We start from the raw sequence: 21,770 nt of genomic DNA, 5'->3' as shown, positions 1-21,770 counted from the left end.
TACAGAAGTTCCTTTTGCATAAGTCTTTTGCAGACAGATGCCTCAGAATGACACTGGTGAGTTTTCTACCCAGACCAAGGTGGTCTTTTCTTATCTGGTCAAGCAGAAACAATGCAGCAGGTTGCTTCTCAGTGGCTTCTCTTTGAAAACAGCAAATATCATCCACAAGGAACACCCCCTCCCCTTCCCACCAAATACTCCAGCTTCAGTTTATGTATGTCAAGTATCTGTCAAACTTGCTGGTCTTGCTTAGGCTGTACTGGTGGGCTAGTTGGTTGTACATAATCTTGTGACCACCAGCGCAAAACTTAAGAAAACATGGACAGACAAACAAAAGATGCACACAACACATGCGCTGACAACACACATCATCAGCGCCTGTGTTGTGTGTACCTTTCTTTGTCTGTCCATGTTTTCTTACATTTTGCGCTGGTGGTGTCAAGACATTTGTGTCTTTTCCCCTCCATTTCCATTTTGCTTTTCCCATGATTAGCACGCTTGGTTGTGCTCTGTAATCCACTTGGGACACTCTGATCATGCAGCAATGAAGTGCAGCTCGTTTCTACACTTCAGGGTGTCGCACAAGTCCGCCTGGTTATATATAGAAAATTATGCGTCCATGGGAACGTCTTCTTCCTCAGCCCTTGAATGGACAGGAATTGAAGATGGCAGCAAGACTGATGTAGTAGACATGACAGCTTGAGAACAATTTGTCTGTAGCACAGTGATAGCAAGTATTCACTTGTTTACACTTGCTAAGCTCCTCTGTCATAAATCTTTTGGCTGAGATAATCATCAAAAATGGATGGCACAGCACCTTTCCTGAGCCCACATCTGTTGCCTTTCATGAATTCTTGTAGCTTTGAGTGGTAGCTGCAAAATTTTGTGTAGCACAATGAGTCTTGAGGGGCTTATCTGTTCCACCAGATTATGGGAAGTTATTTTTGCCTCATCCTTAAGTCTAATGGCACCTTGTAAAACAGTATACCTGTGGTTTTTTTTTTTTCTTGCGAGGCTTCTACAGAGGCACGCAACAGCATGCCATTTCGGTGTGCTTCTGCAATGCACTCAGAAACAAAGAAGTAAACAGTGAGGACATACTGTCACACAACACAATTAAAAGCAACATAGCCCAACAGAGCATCGCACAAGCTGCAGGAGAGATGAATCCTGCCATAGCCTGTTTCCGTGGGACCCCCGTCCAGCCACTGATACTGGTGGAAGAGGCAGTGCTACTGTGCTGGGAGAACGTGTCAGCGGCGGGCACTACATGCATAGAGCACGCACTGCTACGGCGATGTGGACTACTCCAATTCCACTGGACGCTAGTGCTGGTTTTCATTCTTTTGTGTTATACATAAAAATGCATGTTTTACAAGACCAGACATTTTCTGGATTATTCAGAGGATCATATCAGATTTTCCAAATTAACAAGGCAAGTACTTATATGACTAATACCATGCAGAAGCACAAGAGAACTCGGATAGCACATAACACAGTTTGATGCCGTATGTCAGGCTTGGGCATAAAACTGGTCATGCTTCAGGCAAGATGTCCCCACTGGCTGTGGGAAAGAAAGACTTGCCAAGAAATGGCAACCCAAGGAGGCAGATTGGGCATGCCATTATTCACACTATACTGGGTGTGCGTTGCTGCTAAAAGTCAAAGCAAGACTCATGAAACTAACATAACAGCAACAAAAGCTACATTTGCTACCTCCTAAGCATCTGTTCAGATATGTCAATAGTACAAAAGCAGTGGGCTACTCTTAAAGGCACCCTTCATGCCATTTCGCAGGTTGTAGGTTTGAAATATAAGATCAAGTTCCATGTCGTCAGTCCCTGCAGCCCTAACGATGAACAAAAGCAACACAATGTGGAAAGCTGAAAGAGTGCTGCTTAATACTTTACTGCATGCCCTTTTTCCCCACTGATATAGCCAGCTATTGACGACTTCAAATTCAAATTTCCCAGTTTTGATGTGCACCTCGACAAATAGCATCATTCAGTGGGTAAAACAAATAATAATTTTGCCGTTTTGCTTCTTAGGTTTGTTTTACGCACTGTGAGGGTTTTTTAACTGCCGCCAACATAAGCCGATGTAGTTCCCAAGATGACATCGGCACTGCGCACTACAACTTTGTCGGAATGGCGCATTTTTACCCATTCGAATGCATTTGCACCATGGGCGTCGACAGAGGTGTGCATAGGGGCACTTGCGACCCCCAAGCAACAACACTAATTGCCCCCAAGCCATGCAAGTGCTCCCCCCTCCCCTACCGCATGCAACACGGATTTGCACCTCTCAAAACAAAATCCTGCCGACGCCCATGATCTGCACATGATGTTTTGGGCACTGATAGCATCACTAACCAACATGAAAACATCAGTTTGCCAGACTTCAGTAGCACAAACAGCAGAAGTATGTTGAACCAGCTCTGAACGTCAACAGATATATCCTCCAGCAAGTTTTATTTTCCTCTCTGCATAATAATAGTTTCATTGCTGCCTCGTGCTTATTTGAACATGTCCAGCGTGTTGGCGTCACTTGTCAGTTACTGCACGAAAAGTTGAGTTTTTCGAGAGAAGACAATTGGTTGTAAACATAGGTGTTGTACCCGTGACTGTATTCGAATGAGTCGCGCCATACTTCACAAAAGCTGCTGATTCTTTCCCAGTGAACATAAAAGGTAGAAATTTGCTGATATATCGCATGGATCTCTCATGAAAAAAAAAGAAAAAAAGATGTATAGTCTCAAAAACATTTGTTACGTATTTGTGAAGTTGATGTTCTTGCCCGTCTTGCAGTTTTGTTACAAATTTTTGCATAAATAAGTTTTTCATACTCTTAATAAACACGTTTACTGTTACTATCATAACGTTAACAGAATTTCTTCCTTTATAAAGTAGTTTCAAGCATTTTAGTATTAAGCGTGTTCTGCTAATGGCAGATATATATTTATTGGACCACTAAAGAAGTGTTATTTTTCCTGCAGAAAGGAAAGTGTTGACAGCTGATGCTGTCATTGTTATCTGTTTACTAAAGGTAGCACGAATACGGTATGCTAGGTGCCCTCCTTGGAGTATGTTTCCCACCGCCCCTTCTACGAAGTTGATGTGAAGGAAGGAGAAAGCTTGATGAGTGGCAATGCCCGACAGATGACCCAGCAATAGTGAAACATAGTTTAGGTGCAGCACTGTCAATTGTTGAGGCTCACCTGTGGGCCACCCAGAGCAGCAGCACCCACAGCCAGCCAGAGCCGTGTGCATGTAGCCACAAGTCCCAACAGCCAGGCTCGCACCAGGCTTGGGCCACAGGGGCCCAGCAGCTCTAAAAGCCAGCTTAATGTCCCTTCATCTGCACCTCGAGTGTCCAACCGGCAACGGGCATAAGACCGTGACTCTGCATCTGACACTTTCTTGGGGAAGGAGTAGGAAGCTGACCGTTGCGAGCATGCTAGTCGTGGTGCTCCATTTGCTGCTGTTTCATCCAAAGACCTCGTGCGTGTTTCTGACAGCCGGGAGCCACTCACGGTGCTGCCACCTACAGTCCCAGAGATGTCTTCAGACAAGAACTGAGATGCTGCCTGCACAATAATACATTGTTAGGGTTTCTACCATAACACAAACCTACATATGCTGTTGCAGCATCAACCATGATATTAAACAAGACATGTATCTTGCACTCACAAATATCAACGCAACACATACCATATTGACTTGAGTAATTTGTACACTTGTTTCCTTATTTTATGGCTTCAGAAAGGTGGTGTGCAAATCATACGAAAACTTCATGCAAACACACCCTCAATAATGTCAAGATAAGATATCATGCTTTAACTTTGTTGAACGCAGAAGACAACCGGCAAGTAAGCTGCAGAGTTGATCAGTGGAGCTCAAGCCACACTACCTTTCTTCCTTCTTGCTGCCAGCGCCCCCCTGGCATCATAGCAGATGCAAGTGCTACAACTTCATTCTAACCAAAAAATATGCCAATCATAATTGCAACACCGGCTGAGCGAAAGTGGCAGCAAGCAATGATAAGCAGCAATAAAGTGACGCAACAACAAATCAGCCATAAACACCCACATTTCCCAACAATGGGAACACCGTGAACGTGGAATAACTACGCACTGCTGTGATTGTGAATACACAAAAGGGGGGACAGGGAAGTACTGGGCAGTATTGAAGATACACATATCTTAGATACTCTTCGGGTATCTTATACCTGTACTGCGATATGGCTCACAAGATGTGTGTATCAGTACCTGTATTTCCAATACACTAAGTAATGTATTGTGTATCATTTAGATACAAGATACTTTAATCGCAACGCTGCCATGTGACACAATAAATGTTGGCTGAACTGACAGCTGAAAGCTGATACTGCTACCACTAATCCACCTGAATAAAACTAAAGGCAGCCACATTCTTTTATCTTTCCACCAGAGCTTTCCAGCGAAGGCAGGCAATGAGGTCTGTGCATCCCTATGGTGCAGCACTCGCACGTGGTGGCACTCGCGCCGTCTCGACAAAAACAAGCACGCGAACGTCTACACACAGCCGACCTTTGTTTTTAGTTCTTTTTTTTAATTTTTCCCCTTCTTAATTGTGTCAGTGCATTGACACTTGCTCATAGTCACTGTCCTGTGCCACATACTCAAATGCATGCGGTGTCTATCGTCCAAATTATGATGCCGTTATAGTATCGCTATCGAAGTTTTTCCTGCGTTGTGCTTCATTACGAAGTCTGAAGAATGCAAGAATAGAGTTGCTTTGCACCTCGTGGCTTTAACACATCAGCGGTTTGAAGAATCTTCAAGGGACACTAAAGGCAAATATTAAGTTGACACTGATCGTTGAAAAGCGGTCCAGAAACCTCGTAGTGCTGCTTTTATGCCAAGGAAGTGCTTATTTTGAAATAAAATCCCGTTTTAGTGGTCCGCATCGCTTTAGCGCACTTCAACTCACCCGCCTGAAAGCGGTATTTCGCACGTCACTGTTGCCGTGCCCAACGTTGCGCGCCTTTACTGCGCGGCGGCATGCACTGGCGGCGTGCACCATTCGGGCATCCAGCAACGTCACATGCATGCGGTATTTTGTCGAACTTTCTGTCAGAGCGACTTTCACGAGCGTGCAAAACACACGCGGCAGTACGCGATACCGAAACTACCACTGAGACGCGAACGCGTGAGCGAAGCAGGACGCCGGGCGAAGCGCAGTTCGGCGAAAACGGAACTTTTGAACCACGCGCACCGTTCCCCACGGCAACGCCAAAGAGGTTCTTTTTTCCATTAATCAAACAGAAACGAACAAGCAGCATTTTATTACGTCTCTCAGGGATGCAACAGCCAAAATAGGATTTGGAGCAATTTTTGGAGCAGGAAAATCTCTCTTTTGGAGCAGGAAAATCCAAATTTGGAGCAGGTTACGGGAAAAAAAAACTCCGTTTTGGAGCTCAAAATTCCAAATTTGGAGCAGCTTCACAAACAAAGCTTGCTTTTGGAACAGTAACAAAAAAATATATGCAAACATTTCGATGTCACCACCACAATCATGTTTTCAGTGCATAACATGCTGAATAATGCCAGTGAATTCTCCGGAAACCAGTAAGGCCTTGTGCATTGGTGAATTTGCACCAAGGTCCTTTACACCTGGCCTACGCCACTGGCTGATCACGTCACTGTTGCAATCCACTTCATTCAGCACCGATGCGCTGAATTTTGTATTCCGCCCTGCTAAGAAGATCTCAAGGAGAAAGTCCATTTTAAAGAGAGCCGCCATATGTGTATATAGTTCAAGAGAAAAGTCTAAGTCCAGTGTTTATATGTCATGCAACGTCTAAGACAAACCAGCCAATAAGTACAATCTTCATAAATGCGTCCTCCCCCTTACTTTTATTATATATATATATATATAGAGAGAGAGAGAGAGAGAGAGAAAGGGAGGGAGGGAGGGAGCTTGCACAGCGAAAGTCGGCATCGTTTCATTGAACGCAGTGCCTGTCGCCACGTAGAGCCGAACCTTTCCTAGTTTCGTGCAGCGTGTTCCCAACAAAGCGGACGCCATCACTCCCGGGTCGGCAAAGATTTCGTTGGGTTAACAATGGTGAGCTGCTTTCGTTTCTGCAAGCGACACGCAATCTGCGTTTCCGCTCAGGTGGCGTCAGCCAACGGCATACTTGGGTTCGTCGCCTATATTATGCGTGCAATATATTAACAGTACAGTACCAATAGCGCTATTCCGCACGTGCTACCGAGCAGATATAAAGATCCTGATCGCGATAAGGTTGCTGGCGATAACTCGTACTGACGTGCTCGTTGGTATCTGCCATGAAACATTCGCGCCAGGAAAGCGGTGACCGCACTCGCGTCGACGTCAAAATGATTAGTCGACCAATGTCCACATTTCCAAAAAAACGGAAGGCCTTTTTCGGCACATTGTGGTGTCGGCCTCACCGCAAGTGGGGGGGGGGGGGGGGGAGCAAGTACCTTGATGAAGTCTTTCGGCTAAGGCGGTCAGGGTTTTCGCGTGTAGTACTTCTCTAAAAACTTTACTCGTCAGTAGATTTAAAAAGACTTTACTGTATACAACCCGCGAATTCGTGCACGTGAGTACTGCTATTTGAACAAAGGCAGCGTTGAACCGGAATCCACCAAACAATAACGACATCCCCACTAAGATTTGCAGCACGTGTCAAACGGCTCGTTTGTCAGCTAACATTCTTTATGCGGTGCTTCCACATTAAATGGGCGTTCACCTTTGCTCATGCTGAACGACCCTGTAAAGCAGCGTTTGAACCAGCAGTAAAAACTTCATTTAGGCCCACCGGCCACCAGCAAACACACCGGAACAGATTAACGTCCTGTTTGAGTCAAGCGTCACTGGGTCGAATTGGATTGGATGAAAGTGCCTCTGGTGCTTCTCCCAACATTAGGTCGCCAATACGGGCTTCGTTTTGCGTTAAAACGAGGCTAAAGCTAGCGCAACCGAAAAATTTTGCGGTTACCGGCGCAGAAAAACGAAATTGTATCAAAATGGCGCAATTGGCGCAGCTGTTGCATCCCTGCGTCTCTTGATGCACGGAAGGCCCTTGTTTTATTGCAGCCAGTTTGATTACTAGCGAGTGATTGTATTCAGACTCTCACACGTCATCGGGGTCAATTCCAAAATGTCCCACTCGTGGTGCTCATCGTGTGATATATTAAACTTAATTTCTTGGTAAGTAGGGCACTGCTGTTGATAATACTGCCGTTTTAGACATTGTCATACAATGAGCTTTTATTCTGACATAAATTGTTATTTACCTTTAGTGTCCCTTTAAGGATATAAGATTGAATTAGACGTGACAAGATTGGCTTATACGCAAATAGGCGATCGCTTATATACAAGGTGATGTTGAGGACAAATATATAATAATCGGGGCATACCTGAAATACACAGTAACAAAACTTCTACTTACCACTTAAATTAAAATCGCGAAATTGAGTATGGATTATAATAATGGAAATTATTAGGAACCATCTTAATGATGTCAGGAAGGGGATCAGAGAAACAATGTCCTACCAAATGCTCCGTTTTTCTCATGAGCATCCCTACCAGTAGTTTTATGCTATTTTTCATAGCCACGGAAGTTTCTATTGCCTAACTTTAAGAGCTAAGATGACAATACATCATGCTTAATTGTCGCTGCTATCATGGGTGTCGCCTGTATATGTTTCTATGTTTCTATTCGCAATGTCCACAGACTGTCGCGCCGCCAAGCGGAATTAAGGAGCATCCTCTCGAGGAGGTTTAGTAGACGACAAAATTGCAGCACTACGCAGTCGCTCCTTTGTTTGGCTGTGCTAGCCTCAGTGTTAATGCGTTGGCAAGAAAGGAACACCATGACTTTGCATGCTGCATCAGTGAACAAACCGGGCCCTCCGTGACACGAGAAATCTGATTCGTTCTAGCAAGGCGCGAAGTTTTCGTGAAAATACATGGCAACTCGCGCGTTGAATGATAGCCCACAGCGTACACATATCAGCTTCACGAGGTTTTCTGTAGCCAACGTAGGTTAGTTAAATGTTATCATCTGACATTTTCAGTTGAAACCCACCTTGTATATATAGTATTCGTGAGTGTTTTTGTAGTGCATGAATCCCATAACATTGTACGCGGGAGGTCGCATGGGCTCGCGATGTGCTCTTCTATAACTGAGCAATCTCAAGTTAGCGATACATTAAAATAGGGCCACTATCCTTTGTCCGGAAAGCGCTGTTATGAATCGTGTGAGTGACACTTCAGTTATTCGAGGACGCGTCCGCTCCACGCCTTTTTAGTGGAGCGAACGCTCTCAACGCCGTCCTTCACCAGTGTGTTGGTTTTATAGCCAGCGCTGCACCGCTTGTTTTTGTACGTTTGCTGATAGGTGGCAGCACACTGCAAGCGATTTGCTTGTTGACCGGTTCGAGATTAAAATGTACTCCGCGCCAGACGTTTCTCTAATTGTAAACATGGTGACGTGGACTGGTCTAAGTCGTTCGGCGGAGGAGATTCTTCAGATTGCTTTCAGCAGTGATGTTGAAAGAAACCATCTTGATGACGAGGATTTTTCACTGGACGTAGAAAGCTGTGAAAGCAGCGAGAGTGACAGCGACGATGAACGATCAGCTGCTAACTCACGAGGAGCGAGCTGAACTTCACGTCCCCTCGTGCGTTAATGTTTTTTCACGCTCGTAAGTCACTTTCATTGTATTGAATGTATACAGTGATGCTACCGAGGACTTCTGATTTGGAGCAATTTTTGGAGCAGAAAAATTTCCGTTTTGGAGCACTTTGGAGCAGCAAAAGTTTCATCTTGGAGCACTTTGGAGCAGATAATTTTGCATCTGGGAGCACTTTGGAGCAGCGAATTTTACATCCTGGAGTGCAATACAGAAGCATATTACATTAACATTGAAGCACCTGAGTATTATTATGGGGCTCTTATGAAGGCTAGAAATATTTCGATTCATTGCAAATCTCATGGAAAAAATAATCTCAGGAGCATAGGCGTGCGCACAGAGGGGGCAGGGGGGGGGGGGCGCCCCCCCCAATCACGTAAGAGGGGGGGGGCGCGAAATCTGCCCCGTACATTGACCCTTGCGATAGCAATTATATGGACACACTCGGCGGATTTTTGCCGTCGCCGTTGCCGTAATTTTCCGTATAAAGTCCAAATTAATAACATCACTACGCGCATTCTAGCCGCGGGTAAAAGCTCGCGAGCGCTGGCGACGAACGCGGCTGAAGCGGAGATTAAACTAGCCGGCCGTCTGTCTCCGCCGCACTGACAGCGCATGAGATAACATCTTCCCGCGTGCGGGCCTGCCGTCGATTGCTGATCAAACAGAGAGGAAACGCCCCGCCCGTCTTTTGTAAGGAGCATGAAGGGACGCCAGGGGAGCGGAAGGGGGGCGGGGGACCGCATCTTTCGAAGGGCGCAGTCGCTTGCGCGCGCGCTATCTCGAGGCATCAGGAGACGGCTTGTAAACTTGCTGTGCTCTCAACGCTTACTTCGCGTTTAGAGAACTCAGAGCAAGAAAACGCTTCGGTTCCTGGAAGGGCCATATTCCCTTAAACCAGCGTTTTGTTGAGTTACGCGAGATCGGATCCAAAAGAGTTAGCCGCTAGTCTTACTTCGTTTCACAATACAATTTTTTGGTATCGCATTCATTGCTTCGCTCTTAAGCGAAGCTGAGTTTTTTTAACCGTTAGCTATTGATCCCCGAAAGCGAGGGGCGGACGTGTAACATGGCGTAGCTGCTTCACTGTGGGCCGTCAGCGACGGGCCCGCTAATGACAGCTGCGCATTTGCGGCTGCTCCGACCAGGAGATATGATTTTACTAATGAGATGACATTTTTAAAAAAGCAAGCAAAAAATTCGAATTGGAACCCTAGCACGTGAGCTCGAAAGGGCAGGGCCTTTTAGGGGCTATTTACCGCAGAGTGATTACAAACTCAGACGTGCTGGCGGAAGGAATTACGAAAAAGCTGTTCTGGATGAAGATTCATGGATAAAGTATATCTGAGGAAAAGTGTCAACGCGTTTCCACCGTTCGCGTGCTCTTCCATAAACGTGAAGCAAGGAAAATTCGATATTGTCCCATATATCTACTGCGAGCGATCCCAGATTTCATTCCGCGATGTCCAGAAACAGAAGTGACAGACATTTTAGCGGCACTCATGTAGTTATTACTGAACACTGCTTTCCTTACGTGCCGTGCGACGCTTGAAACGAGCTATCAGCAGCGTTTCTGGAACAGACGACGTCCGCGGATGAATCGCTGTCGCACTTTCTCGCTACCGATAGGCCTAGATGTCACGAGCCTCTGCGGAGAGCGCGTTTTGCTGTCGAGCCGACTTGCAGAACAGAAGCTGCGTCGGCACCGTGCATGGCATCGTGGCTTACTCGGAACGCACGCGCGAGCGCTATTTATTCAGCGGAATAATTCTTGGTCCATGATTGCGACTTTATTGGCAGCCCCAAGATCGAGCTGCACATGTTCTGACGCACCGGCGGTGCGATTGCCGGTGATAGACGCCCCCAAACCCGAGGCTTTGGCGCAGTTTGGCGCAAATTTCGTCGATATTATCAGGATGGCGCAGTAAATACAATTTGGCGCACTTTCGCGCAGTTGGAGCAGGAGTGGAATCACTGTGTATAATATCCTTGAGCGAGATCAAAATAAAAGCACAGTTTTCTTGTGCATTGCATGTAGCGCAATTATTGTGGATATTATGGTGCGCTGCATGCCGCCAACATGCTTGAGCTCAACCAGCGAAGCGAAATGGTTAGTGATGAAACGTACAGTCACGGCCACAATCCACGCCTCTCGGCTAACTCCTCCTACACTTCGCTGTTGCCTTCCGAACGGCATTGTTGCTCGATGAATTTATTGCAATTCGTCGTTGCGAAAAACATACGTGTGCATTCTTTTCGCTATTCATGTTTCGATCGTGCTGACCGAACCTGCAACATCCGAATGAAGTGAATTGCACACGACTAGAGTCTGAGCGTGGCTGTGACACAAGCGCTATTGAATGGGATGTTAAATGCTTGCTCAGTATCGAAGCTTGGGCGTGTTGGTTAGACATTGGAGGGAATACAGCGCAAGAGAAGACGAGGACAAGAAAGGGCGACGCACACAGAGTGTTGAGTGCGTCGCCCTTCCTTGTCCTCGTCTTCTCTTGCGCTGTATTCCCTCCTAAATGCTTGCGTTCCGTTGACGTAGTAACTCCGCGTTCCTGATTGCGTAAGTGATAACGATGGCATAATACGTTTGCAAACCATCACCACGTTAAACATGCGGTCCCGTACAGCAGCGATGGCGCTACTCGCTAGCAGCCTACTACTGCAGCAAATCCATCAGGCAGGCTTGGTACGTACTACCTCGGAGCGCCGTTCAGTTCATACACCAATTCTAGTTCGTGCAGTTTTCCATCGCACGCACAGGATTTCGCAAAGCATCGTTGACGCATGGTAACGGCGCTGAAATATAACCTTTCACACCACAGCAAATAATTAGGTGGTTTAAACTTAGCACTTTCCATGCTTTGGGAAAATATTTTGGTCTCGTATCCATTTCATTGCAGCTCATGACTTTATCCGGTGAAAGTTGCACGGGCCGTACGCCCGCACGTCCTATCTGTTCCCATGCTAACAAACAGGTTGACACTCCTCCAGGAGCCATCTTGAATCGCACTAATGACAAGGTAATCGGAGCTATAAATGGCAACAGTGTGACTAGCGGCAGTGTCCTGCAACACTTTGTCCAACTATACAATAAATCTGAAACGTTTCTTGGCTACGTACGTCCTCTAGTAGAATAATAATTGTTAAAAGATTGCAAATTCGTGAGTATGTCGCTAGCGAATTCTTTACACGCCACCAGATAAGTAGAATATGTAAAGTCATTGCACTTTTATGTCCTCTATGTATACATCATGAGTCACAAAAAAGTCGCTACCAGCATTGTTGTTGCTATACACTGTCCGGTGATCCACTATTGTGTCAACAGTAATACATTTACGGACAAGGTAAAGCTCCACACCGGTATCTGCGCCATCGTGGCGAAGCTTCTTATTAGAGTTCTTATACTCAGATGGCAGCCCACTAGCTGGCCAGCAAGCAGAGCAGCCACTTCCATGAGTTACAAAAGTGATAAGCAAGAAGCGCTGACAGCGCACTGTATAAAGAACCGTCATGGTAAGCAACTAAAGCAACACCAATAAGTTGTTTTGGAATGAACATACTTTGAGCAAGAAACACAAAACTTTTCAGATATTAACAGACATTCCATTGAAATTTAACAAAGTTGGTGGCAGTTAAGAAATATTCAAGCAAATATTTTTGTGCACAGGCGTTTACTTCTACATCATATATATCTATAATAACAATTTTGCAAACATATAGAAGTATCTTAAGGTACAATTGGGAAGGGACACCGTAGTGGAAGGCTCCGGAAATTTCGACCACCTGGGGTTCTTTAAGATGCACCTAAATCTAAGTACACAGGCCTCAAAAATTTTCACCTCCATCAAAAATGCAACCGTCACGGCCGAGATTCAATCCTGCGACCTTCGGGTCAGCAGTTAAACGGCATAACCACTAGACCGCCGTGGTGGGGGGAAAAGTGGGGATTGTGAGAGCTCACACTCTTTGAGCGTGAGCATTTGAACTGGCATTGGATGACAGTAACGTGCAATGAAGCCACTGCACCTTTCTGACAAATTTATTTTGTACATTCTTGCTAATTTATACAGGGTGTTTCAAGAAATGTGTCCAAAATTCTCAATAATTAGGGAAAGGTTATATTTGTTCGATGCCTTCAAGGGCCCCTAAACCACCCAGCGGTCGAAATTTAGTTGAGGTGAGGAAGTTGTGCTCGAGTTTACAACGAACACGTAGCCGTGAGAATTTTTCAAAACGGTGCCGTAGTAGCGGAGTTACACGCGTTTGATGATCGAAACGCGACGATCGCTTCTTTCCCTCTTTCCTACGCTACCCTCTTCCAAAACCGCCTTGCCCTCCTCGCTGAGTCAGCTGAGTGCCCCTCCTCATCTCGCGTGGCATATGTCACCGCTGACGCGCTGTTCGAGACAGCGTCTACTTCCGGTTGCCGCGACTCCGGCGACTCCGACGCTCCAGCTCGCCGTCAACTCTGTGTGGTATCTGGGTGCACTGTTCGTTGACTAACCGCTGTTGCTGCCATGCCGGCTCATGCCCCTACGAATCATGCTAGTATGGACCCTGCGTTGCGCGCACGCCTTCAAAGGATCGCCAACGTGATGGACCCGTCCGGTGACACGCCGTGCCAGACCACCTCGGCTCGAGATGAGGAGCCGCCATCACACGGAAGCATAGTCACCGCAAAACACTAATTACGTAAGTTCACGGAGCTCATCAAACCGCAAGGCGTGGATGTGTAATTACGCTAGCGACTTGGCGGTTGCATTACGGGACGCAGATGTCAATTTGCAAGCGGCAACACGACCAAGAACAGCAAGGTGCGCGCGAACAGCTGTTTGCAGAGTAACCGGAAGTCGTCGGTTGTCGTTCGGCCAATCGCAAGCATCGAAAGTGATAACGTCATCGAGTTTCACTGGTGATGTCACACATGTCAGTGGCGGGAATGGCGGGGCAGGAAAGGAGAAGCTATTGTTTTTTCGAAATTGTGGCGCGCCCGCGACCTGTAGCGCTGCGGTGTGTGGCATCGTTGATTGCAACGGCATTCTGCACGTGATGCGCTTGTTTACTTGAAATGTTTGGGAAAAATGTCGGAGGGGGTTTAGGGGCCCTTTCACAACTGCTCCTCCTGTAGCCCCAGGCATAATAAAATGGCTAAAGACATCATTAGGGGTAGTAATTAAGAAAGTTAGATTAATTAACTTTCTAATTAGTGGAGTTAGGCAGTTACGTCAAATGGGAGAATTGAAGTACTTCATGCGAAGAACGCGTTGCAGCTTTGAGATTTCGAAAAAACAGCCTCTAATAATAATTGCGAAGTAATGAAATTCACCCAAACTCAGCGGTGAAACCGAAACTAAAATGCGGAAGAGCGCTACTGCCATATTCTTCTGAGACGTCCAGAATGAGTGAGTGTCCTACACCTCTGTAATCGTTGTCTTGAACAGTGACGTCATTCTGGCCGTCTGCTTGTTGCGCTCATCGGTGCTTTGGTTTCGGTTTCGCCGTTGAAAATGGTTGAAATTCATTACGCCACAATAATTACTAGAGGCAGCTTCTTCTATATCTCAAAGCTGCGATGTGTTCTTCGAATGAACAAATTCAATTCTCCCATTTGACATAACCGCCTAACTCCACTAATTAAAAAGTTATTCAATTTAACTTACTTAATTACTGTCCCAAATGATGTCTTTCACCATCTTAAGATGCCTGCTGCTACAGAAAAAGCATGTGTGAAGGCAGCTGGCAAATGTCACATTTTCCTGATTTTGAGGATTTTGGACACATTTTTTTAAACACCCTGTTTTTACGCAAAAAGGCTTTGGGCCTTTTTACAAGCTTTTTAACCTTTTTTTTGTTATCCTTAAAAGGTTAAACTTCACTGGATTTGGCCATTGCAAAATAAACAAGTGCGGCGTGTGGATCAGTCGGTAAAAATTGGGTCTCCCAATTATGAACTACCTGTGTGTCATGAAAATGGTTGAAATTTAAAACAGAATGCCGCACACCCTTCTTTTTGTGGGAGCCATGCTTCGAGAGAGCTCAAGCTAACACACACGTATCTACGTCAGCTGCACTTGTTGGACCAGTCTGTGGTGACGCGCGCGTTTGGTCAGACAGGCTGTGAACGTCACTGATGGCACATGACTTCGGTTCTTCATCCAATGCAGAACGCTCTGCCACTGCACTGAGAAGCAAAACAGAAGAACAAAAAGAAGCCAGGGCTTGCCATGTCAAAATAGAAGAGCTCCCCAGCCTCCAGCAGTCGGGAGTATGCAGTGTTTGCGAATTCCAGCCAAAAGACAGGGAGAGAGCTTCCTTTGGCAGTGAAGCTCACTTCCTGGAGGCACAGTAATGAGCCGTCTAATTTCATTTAAAAGGTCCAATAATGCGCAAATTTAAAAACTATCTGACTAACCCCCCCCCCCAATGGCACCTCACAACTTCCAGTGATTTGCAAATTTGCAATGGAGCCTAGTCAGGGGCCCTTGCAAGTGGGTACATATTAACAAAGTTGTACTCTAAATTCCTCAGTAAGCAGTTTCAGCCTAATTTCTTGTTTCTTTCTACGCAGCATAAAGTATGGGCACCACAAATTACGTGAGAGAGCAAATCATGCAAGTAAAAAAATTGGAGGACGCTTGAGCTTCACCTTCAAGAGCAGAAAGCGAAAGCGTAAATGGGCCCCATGCACATCGCGTTCTCAATTGCTAGCCTGGCTACAGTTCTTGGTGCATGCCACAATCGCACCGTAAGGAAACGAGCGACTATGCGCATAACACTGGCCGTTTCAAACTAACCTAGAATGCCTACTGCAAGTACAGTTGCGAATTGCCCACTACGCATCAGTAAGGCAACACGCGAACCTACGCAGCTGCTTACTTTGTTGATGCTTTTGCAGCTGATGATGAAAACACCCACTCGTTGCGCAATTTGCATGTTTTACTATCCTAGAATGGCTACTGCAAGTACAGTTCCGAATTGCCCACTATGCGTCCGTAAGGCAACACGCGAACCTACGCAGCTGCTCACTTTGTTGATGCTTTTGTAGCTTATGACGAAAACATCCACTCGTTGCACAATTCACATGTTTTGACACTTGGCGCAATTCTACGCTTCTGCCACGCAATATCACATGCGTTAAGGAGACTCGTTCCACTACATGACAGTGTTTTTTTCCAAAGCTGTTTCAAGCAATAGCGTGGCTTTATGATACAACACCTGCTTGCCGTGCAGATGGCCTGGGTTCGATTCTCACTCGAACTGGTTTTTCATTATCTTATTTGCATCTTTCTCGATTTTTCGGTCATGAAGAAGATGCTTATTTTTCGTTCACAACCAATGACACCAACACTGACACCGAAATTTCTGTGAAACGAGCTCTTTAGGAGGTATGGTAGGGTAAACAGGTTGTCCTCATTTCAGCTTTATATTTTGGGAACTGTTCCACATTTTTAAATTTTAGGAACTATTCCGCCATTTTTAAATGGCTTGGAGCACCCCTACGTGCTTGCCAATGCACAGTCTTGCTCCTCAGAGTGTGCATTATTTTTTAGTAATGAAATAATAATTTAAAAAATTTCGTTTTTTTGGTCGATCTACCCTACTGTGCGATTGTGTGTGCTGCTATACATACTGTATTAACGCTATCGCGTCAATACAGTATGTATAGCAGCACACACAATCGGAGAGGAAAAATAAAGTTCTTACAATAGAGCCTGTCTGATTATGGGCAATTATCAAGGTTTGCAGTGACTTCAAGTTTATACTTGCATGCATCAGTGCTTTCACAAATGAAGGAAGAACAGTACAGCCCATCGGAGAACACCAGAATGAACTCCCTACTCCACAGCATCATTCACAGACTAATTTAACATTGTGTACAGGAGTTGCCAGCACGCATTTTCCTAAAAAAGAAACTGCATGGATGGCTGCTAGGCAAGCCAGCCAACCTTTGCATACAATGAAGTGAAGTGTGCGCTGCAAGAATTTTTCAAGATGCCCTGCCTGGCCCTGGCGATTGATTCATTGCACACACATTTTCATCCCTTGGAATAGTAAAAAGTAGTCATATTTCATTTCACTGCTATAACAGCCAGGAAGCAAAACAAGTTCATCTGTTGGCCTTTTTTTTTTTTTTAATTACATGCTGCTAAAAATGAACCCCTCTGTTTGCATGGCTGCTAACTCAAAATCAACGATTTAAACAAGCAATAATGCATAAATGCTAACACATCAAGTACAATTGCCAACACCAATGCACGCATGGAGTTTAAAAATGTGTGCTAGTCCACCATGTTAGAGGCCACAAGAGAGTATGACACAGCATGTTTCTGAGAAGGTCCAATAGGAAACATATATATGGTTTTAAGAGTAGGGTGCACAATGCAGCTCTTGCAATATCACACTCAATGCATCCAGAACTCAAAACCCCACTGCTCATTTTCAGTTCTGTGCCACATGTTGCATAATAAAACCCCACCACTGCTTTCCTTCTCAAGCTCCTACAACCACTCCTAGTGCTGGTGGGCGAGGATGTCTGCAATTCAAAACTGCAGCATCGTGCTAGCCGAGTCACTTAATAGGAACAGTCACGTCATAATGTTAGGCAGACTATACCTATATCATTACTAAAAAAGCATTTAGGCTTAGCCAGCACATACTAGAGTTTAAAAAAACACACTTGCAAGAAGAACGCTAATTTCTGTGCAACACTTACATCACCCAGTGAATAGGACACCCTCGTTTGCTCTCCTAAGCTTGTGCATCTAGTGTCAGATGATGTCAGGGGTTGGTCCTTTGTTTGTGTCTGTGCAGGAATGCTTGCCTCTTTTGGAGCATCTACAAATGACAAAAAAAAAAGTGCAAGACGCTTTCATTCATTGCAGCTTCGGCTAATAAAAAAATCTCCTGCCCAGGACAATGTCTGCAGACCTCAAAGCTGCAAAGAAACAGCACGCCTTCTATACCTTCAGCATTATCAAACAATCACTGGTGTTATTGGCAAGCTTACATATTGGCACTCTGAGGGAAAGGCTGCGTTTGCCATGTGAACAACAAATGGTCAAAAAATAAATGCAAGTGATTATTACACGATGGCAAAGAGAATATTAAACGCGCGTTACTCCCAAGAGTTGTGATGTCAGTATACGACTCTTATGTCTACATGAACTGTTATGATTTTACTCGACAGTTGCTGGACTTTCCAATGCACCTCTTCAGGAGGGTAGTGTGCACATGCACGGTGGTGGCATGTTTTTTGGTGGATACAGGGCAATGAGAGGAGCGACCAAGTGACACCTGGAATCGCAAAGTAGCAAGTAATCCCTGGAAAAATGAGCAAAGCCAGGCCTCTGTAATCGCATGGCGGATGACTCATTAGCCACAGTTCACCAGTTTCGTTTTCAGCTATGCCCAACTGGAGGCGCTGTTCAGACCCAAAAGAGGTCCATTAATTACATCTCTTGAGCTCAATGTTGTCATCCCCTGTCACACGGTGAAAACAACTGTTATTTGGAAAGAGTGATGACAATAATCAAAGAAATCAAGGCAAATATGGCACTATACCTATCCTACCCAATTATTATTGCATGATAATGCTAAACTGCTTTGAAATGTGCTGCCCACCATTTTAAATAAAAAGTTCTCAAAACTGCAAACACAGGTAGAGTCAAGCAAAGCCAAAAAGCAACCTCGCAATATGGCAGAGAGCACAGCAGATGTGTCAGCTACCTCAGCTGAGAGGGGGAAACGGCACAAGGAAAAAGTTTATTTTGTCCTCCAAGAAAGACTGCAGGAGACAACGAACATGTCTGACACAGTTAAAGTTGTACTATTATGGCCAAAGACCACCATCTAGTCAATGGATTGTAACTTGCTATAATTATGCATTGTGATACAATTTAATGCCAGTAAAGTAATAATTCAGTAATAAAACATACAGAAGATTAAGTATACTTTAAGAAAAAATGAAAAAGCATGCAGTGTTTCTGAAACTGACCAGCAAGCTCCTGATGTCAAAGATGCAGAGTCGGTCACAAGCAAATTCAAATGCATTTTGTAAACTCATAATTATGAAAATTTTGTCAACTAATGTGATTACATTCTTTGATGTGACAGCTTAGAAATGACATTTTGGGCAAATGTCATTCGCTAGAAATGACCTTACGCTTGCTTTGTGACAGGGATATTAGATATTAAAGCTTAGCACAGTGTGCAGCTGGAAGACATTCATGTGCACTTTCACGTTAACATATTTATGCTAATTCTGTAAGGCCAACACTCTAGCCTCTATAAAATGTTGCACATTCCAGACAAATAATGTCAATATTTAAAACTACAAAAAGAAAAAAATTAAGTGGTCTCCAGAAGCCTCCCCCCCCCCCCTCCCTAAAATATTTCTGGCTACACCCTCAACTTCTATGTTCGGTTATTTCTGTGACACTAACCCACAGAATCAACTTTCACCTCTGCCGAATCACAAGGTTAAAATCTTCAATTTAGGATGCCAGCTAAGGCCACATCAGTCAATATATCATCTAGGCTCATGTGAAGCATGTAATCCCAATTGGACTTTTTCATGCTTGAATTTTTCATGAAGTTTCTGAACTATTAAAACTGAAGCCACTATTAGCGTGGTCTTACGACTGGGGGAACTGAGCATGGTCATACAAATATACGAAAAGCAGTGTGGATGTGCATCACCAGCCAAGGAGTTCAATGAAAGATGGAATCTTTAAGCGACGAAAAATCCTTGTAACACGGGGTGTCACTGGTGCCGACGTTTCAACAAGTACGCTTGTAGAAACGTTGGCTTCAGCGACACCCCATGTTCTAAGGATTTTTCGTCTTGAATAAATTGCACTAGAGCCTGTCCAAACCCTGTCTCTTCTAATGGCAGGGGGGAATGCCAGATACAGAAAACAACAAAATCTTTTTCATATTATTGTATGCAGTGAGACCTACGACTCTTGGGAGATGGTAAAAGTGCTACTACCACATTCACTCTTAAAGCCATCGCTTTAAATTAGCCAGGAACTTTTGAGCACACAACTTAAGTTCATGCACTTTCAATATCATGTTTCATTTGTTGATGTCCCCGTGCACACTGCCAATGGTTTGAGGCCAGTGCACAAGTAGTAAGAACTGTTGCATTCTGGATCAATAACTTTCAATGGATGCTTGCCGACTAAAACAGCAAGTAGGTCATTTATTGCTCCTGCAAGACACTGCAAGATGTTATATAACAAAAGTGTTCCAGAAAGTTATCGGTCAAGAATAGAGTCCCCACCCTTCTGCAAGGCCTCTGTAGCTATCTAAGTGCTCTAATGTTGAAAAAGTGACAACAGCCCCCCACTCATCAAAGGAACTCGAGCACTCGCAAGTTTTTCCATTTCCGAGCACATAGTTGGACCACAGTTCACACATAAGAGTGTTTTCGTGTCTTGTGGCACTTGGTGCAGAAGCTTTGGCAGTTATGGTATGGTGCTGGTGAGCTTCAGGGTTTGATCCTGGCCATGATGGACACAATAAGACAAGCCAGAATGCAGAAAAGTTTGTGAACTTAGTGACCATTAAAGATCCTTAAGTGGCCAAAAAATTAATTTGGGGTCAGCCACATAATTAGATCACGGCTTTGGAACCTAAAGCCCCATACGTTTTTTTAAGAGCTTTGGGCAAAGGCTGTACATGTGACACATAACATGGTAGATTCTACTGAACTGATCCCACATGACTAGTGCACAAAAATGCGTAAAAATGAGTAAAGAGAGTGGAATCTGGCTAAGAATTATTTTTAATTCTGAGAATACAACTTCAAATCTCAACCATATGTATCCAAACTTTAACACGTGTCTTAATTATTTCTGCTATAATTTGATAACTTTATAGCAAGTTCTACATTTAAAACCACATTAACAGCAGATTTTAGGTTACTAAACACACACCACCACTGCTCCTGAAAATCAGTACTCAACACGTTAAAACTGCAACAAAGGTATTTATCTGTGTAAAAAATACTGGGATCGTAACAAGACCAGTATACCTGTTTAGACGTAACCCCATGTGCATCACTGCGTGCGCACTGCCGTTACGAGTCTTAGATGGCATTTCATTGTGTTTGTAACCTCTACTGTATAACATAATTTCTCAGAGTGCTGCAAAGACGCACTGAAAACACACACGCACACACGCGCGCGCGCGCGCGCACACACACACACACACACACACACACACACACACACACACAAAATAAAGATGACCGAACAGCCGTACCATTTGTGACCTGCAATGTCCGTACAAAACACCCAACCAGCCTTTACAACAAAAACGCGTGCAAGAATGTTTCTGGAATCGAATACGACCTAAGAGCAAGGAACACAGGAAGCCAAGCATCTCTACAGCTGTCCTAACTCGGCTGCGACGCGGCGATTCATTGGAGCGAGCCTCTTAGGCTTACACGATCGCAAAGGCAAAAACATCCGATTAATGAGCAACACGTCAAAGTACACAACAAGAGCAGCATTAACCTTGACTACGGTGCTTCTCTTGACCCATAATTTTCATCCATCGAGCATCAGAGTTTTCCAATATCTTCTTTCTTCTAATTTCTCTCCGGCGAACTACTTGCTCAGCGGCGTCATCCATTTTGTGATCGCTTACAACACCATCTACACAATCTACAAGCAACCTGAGCTCCGATCTCGGATGCCGTGCTTCTAGGTGACTTTTAACAAGTAAATGAATATGCAGCTGTATGTAGACGATTTTAGGCGTAACAAGCAATATTTTCGAAGTAACAAACTATGAAATACTTTTTTTTTTGTGAATGCATCTAATAATGTATTTGGCTCCGAATTTAGTTTTGCTGGTTGCAAAGGTTGCAAATGCATCTCATAGTAAGAAAGTCTGTGATGTATGTCCTTCGTTATGGAGTTATGGTGCCTTCGTGGTTTACTCTAAAATTCCTAGATTTTTTTCTCTTGTGAAAACTCTAAGGACTTTAGTTACAGTGTTCTAGAAGGTTTAGTTTAAAAAGGCAAGAGGTCGACGCGGTGAC

General features: G+C 44.6%; 1 protein-coding gene across 1 annotated transcript in view; it reads right to left on the bottom strand.

The window, feature by feature from the left end:
* LOC119400394 (uncharacterized) overlaps nucleotides 1–21,411 on the bottom strand; it is a 35,975-nt gene extending 14,564 nt beyond the window's left edge. The window contains exons 1-3 of the mRNA XM_037667419.2: nucleotides 21,241–21,411; nucleotides 17,433–17,554; nucleotides 3,218–3,586 (exon numbers count right to left, since the gene is read on the bottom strand). Coding sequence (XP_037523347.1) covers nucleotides 3,218–3,586; nucleotides 17,433–17,554; nucleotides 21,241–21,358 — 609 coding nt within the window. The 5' untranslated portion in view covers nucleotides 21,359–21,411. The remainder of the gene's footprint in view (nucleotides 1–3,217; nucleotides 3,587–17,432; nucleotides 17,555–21,240) is intronic.
* Nucleotides 21,412–21,770: the final 359 nt, after the last annotated feature.

Source organism: Rhipicephalus sanguineus, chromosome 1, assembly GCF_013339695.2.
Source record: "Rhipicephalus sanguineus isolate Rsan-2018 chromosome 1, BIME_Rsan_1.4, whole genome shotgun sequence".
NCBI classification, from domain to species: Eukaryota; Metazoa; Arthropoda; class Arachnida; order Ixodida; family Ixodidae; genus Rhipicephalus; species Rhipicephalus sanguineus.
The sequence above is the reverse complement of the archived record's forward strand: the minus strand, read 5'-3'. Positions and strand labels throughout refer to the sequence as shown.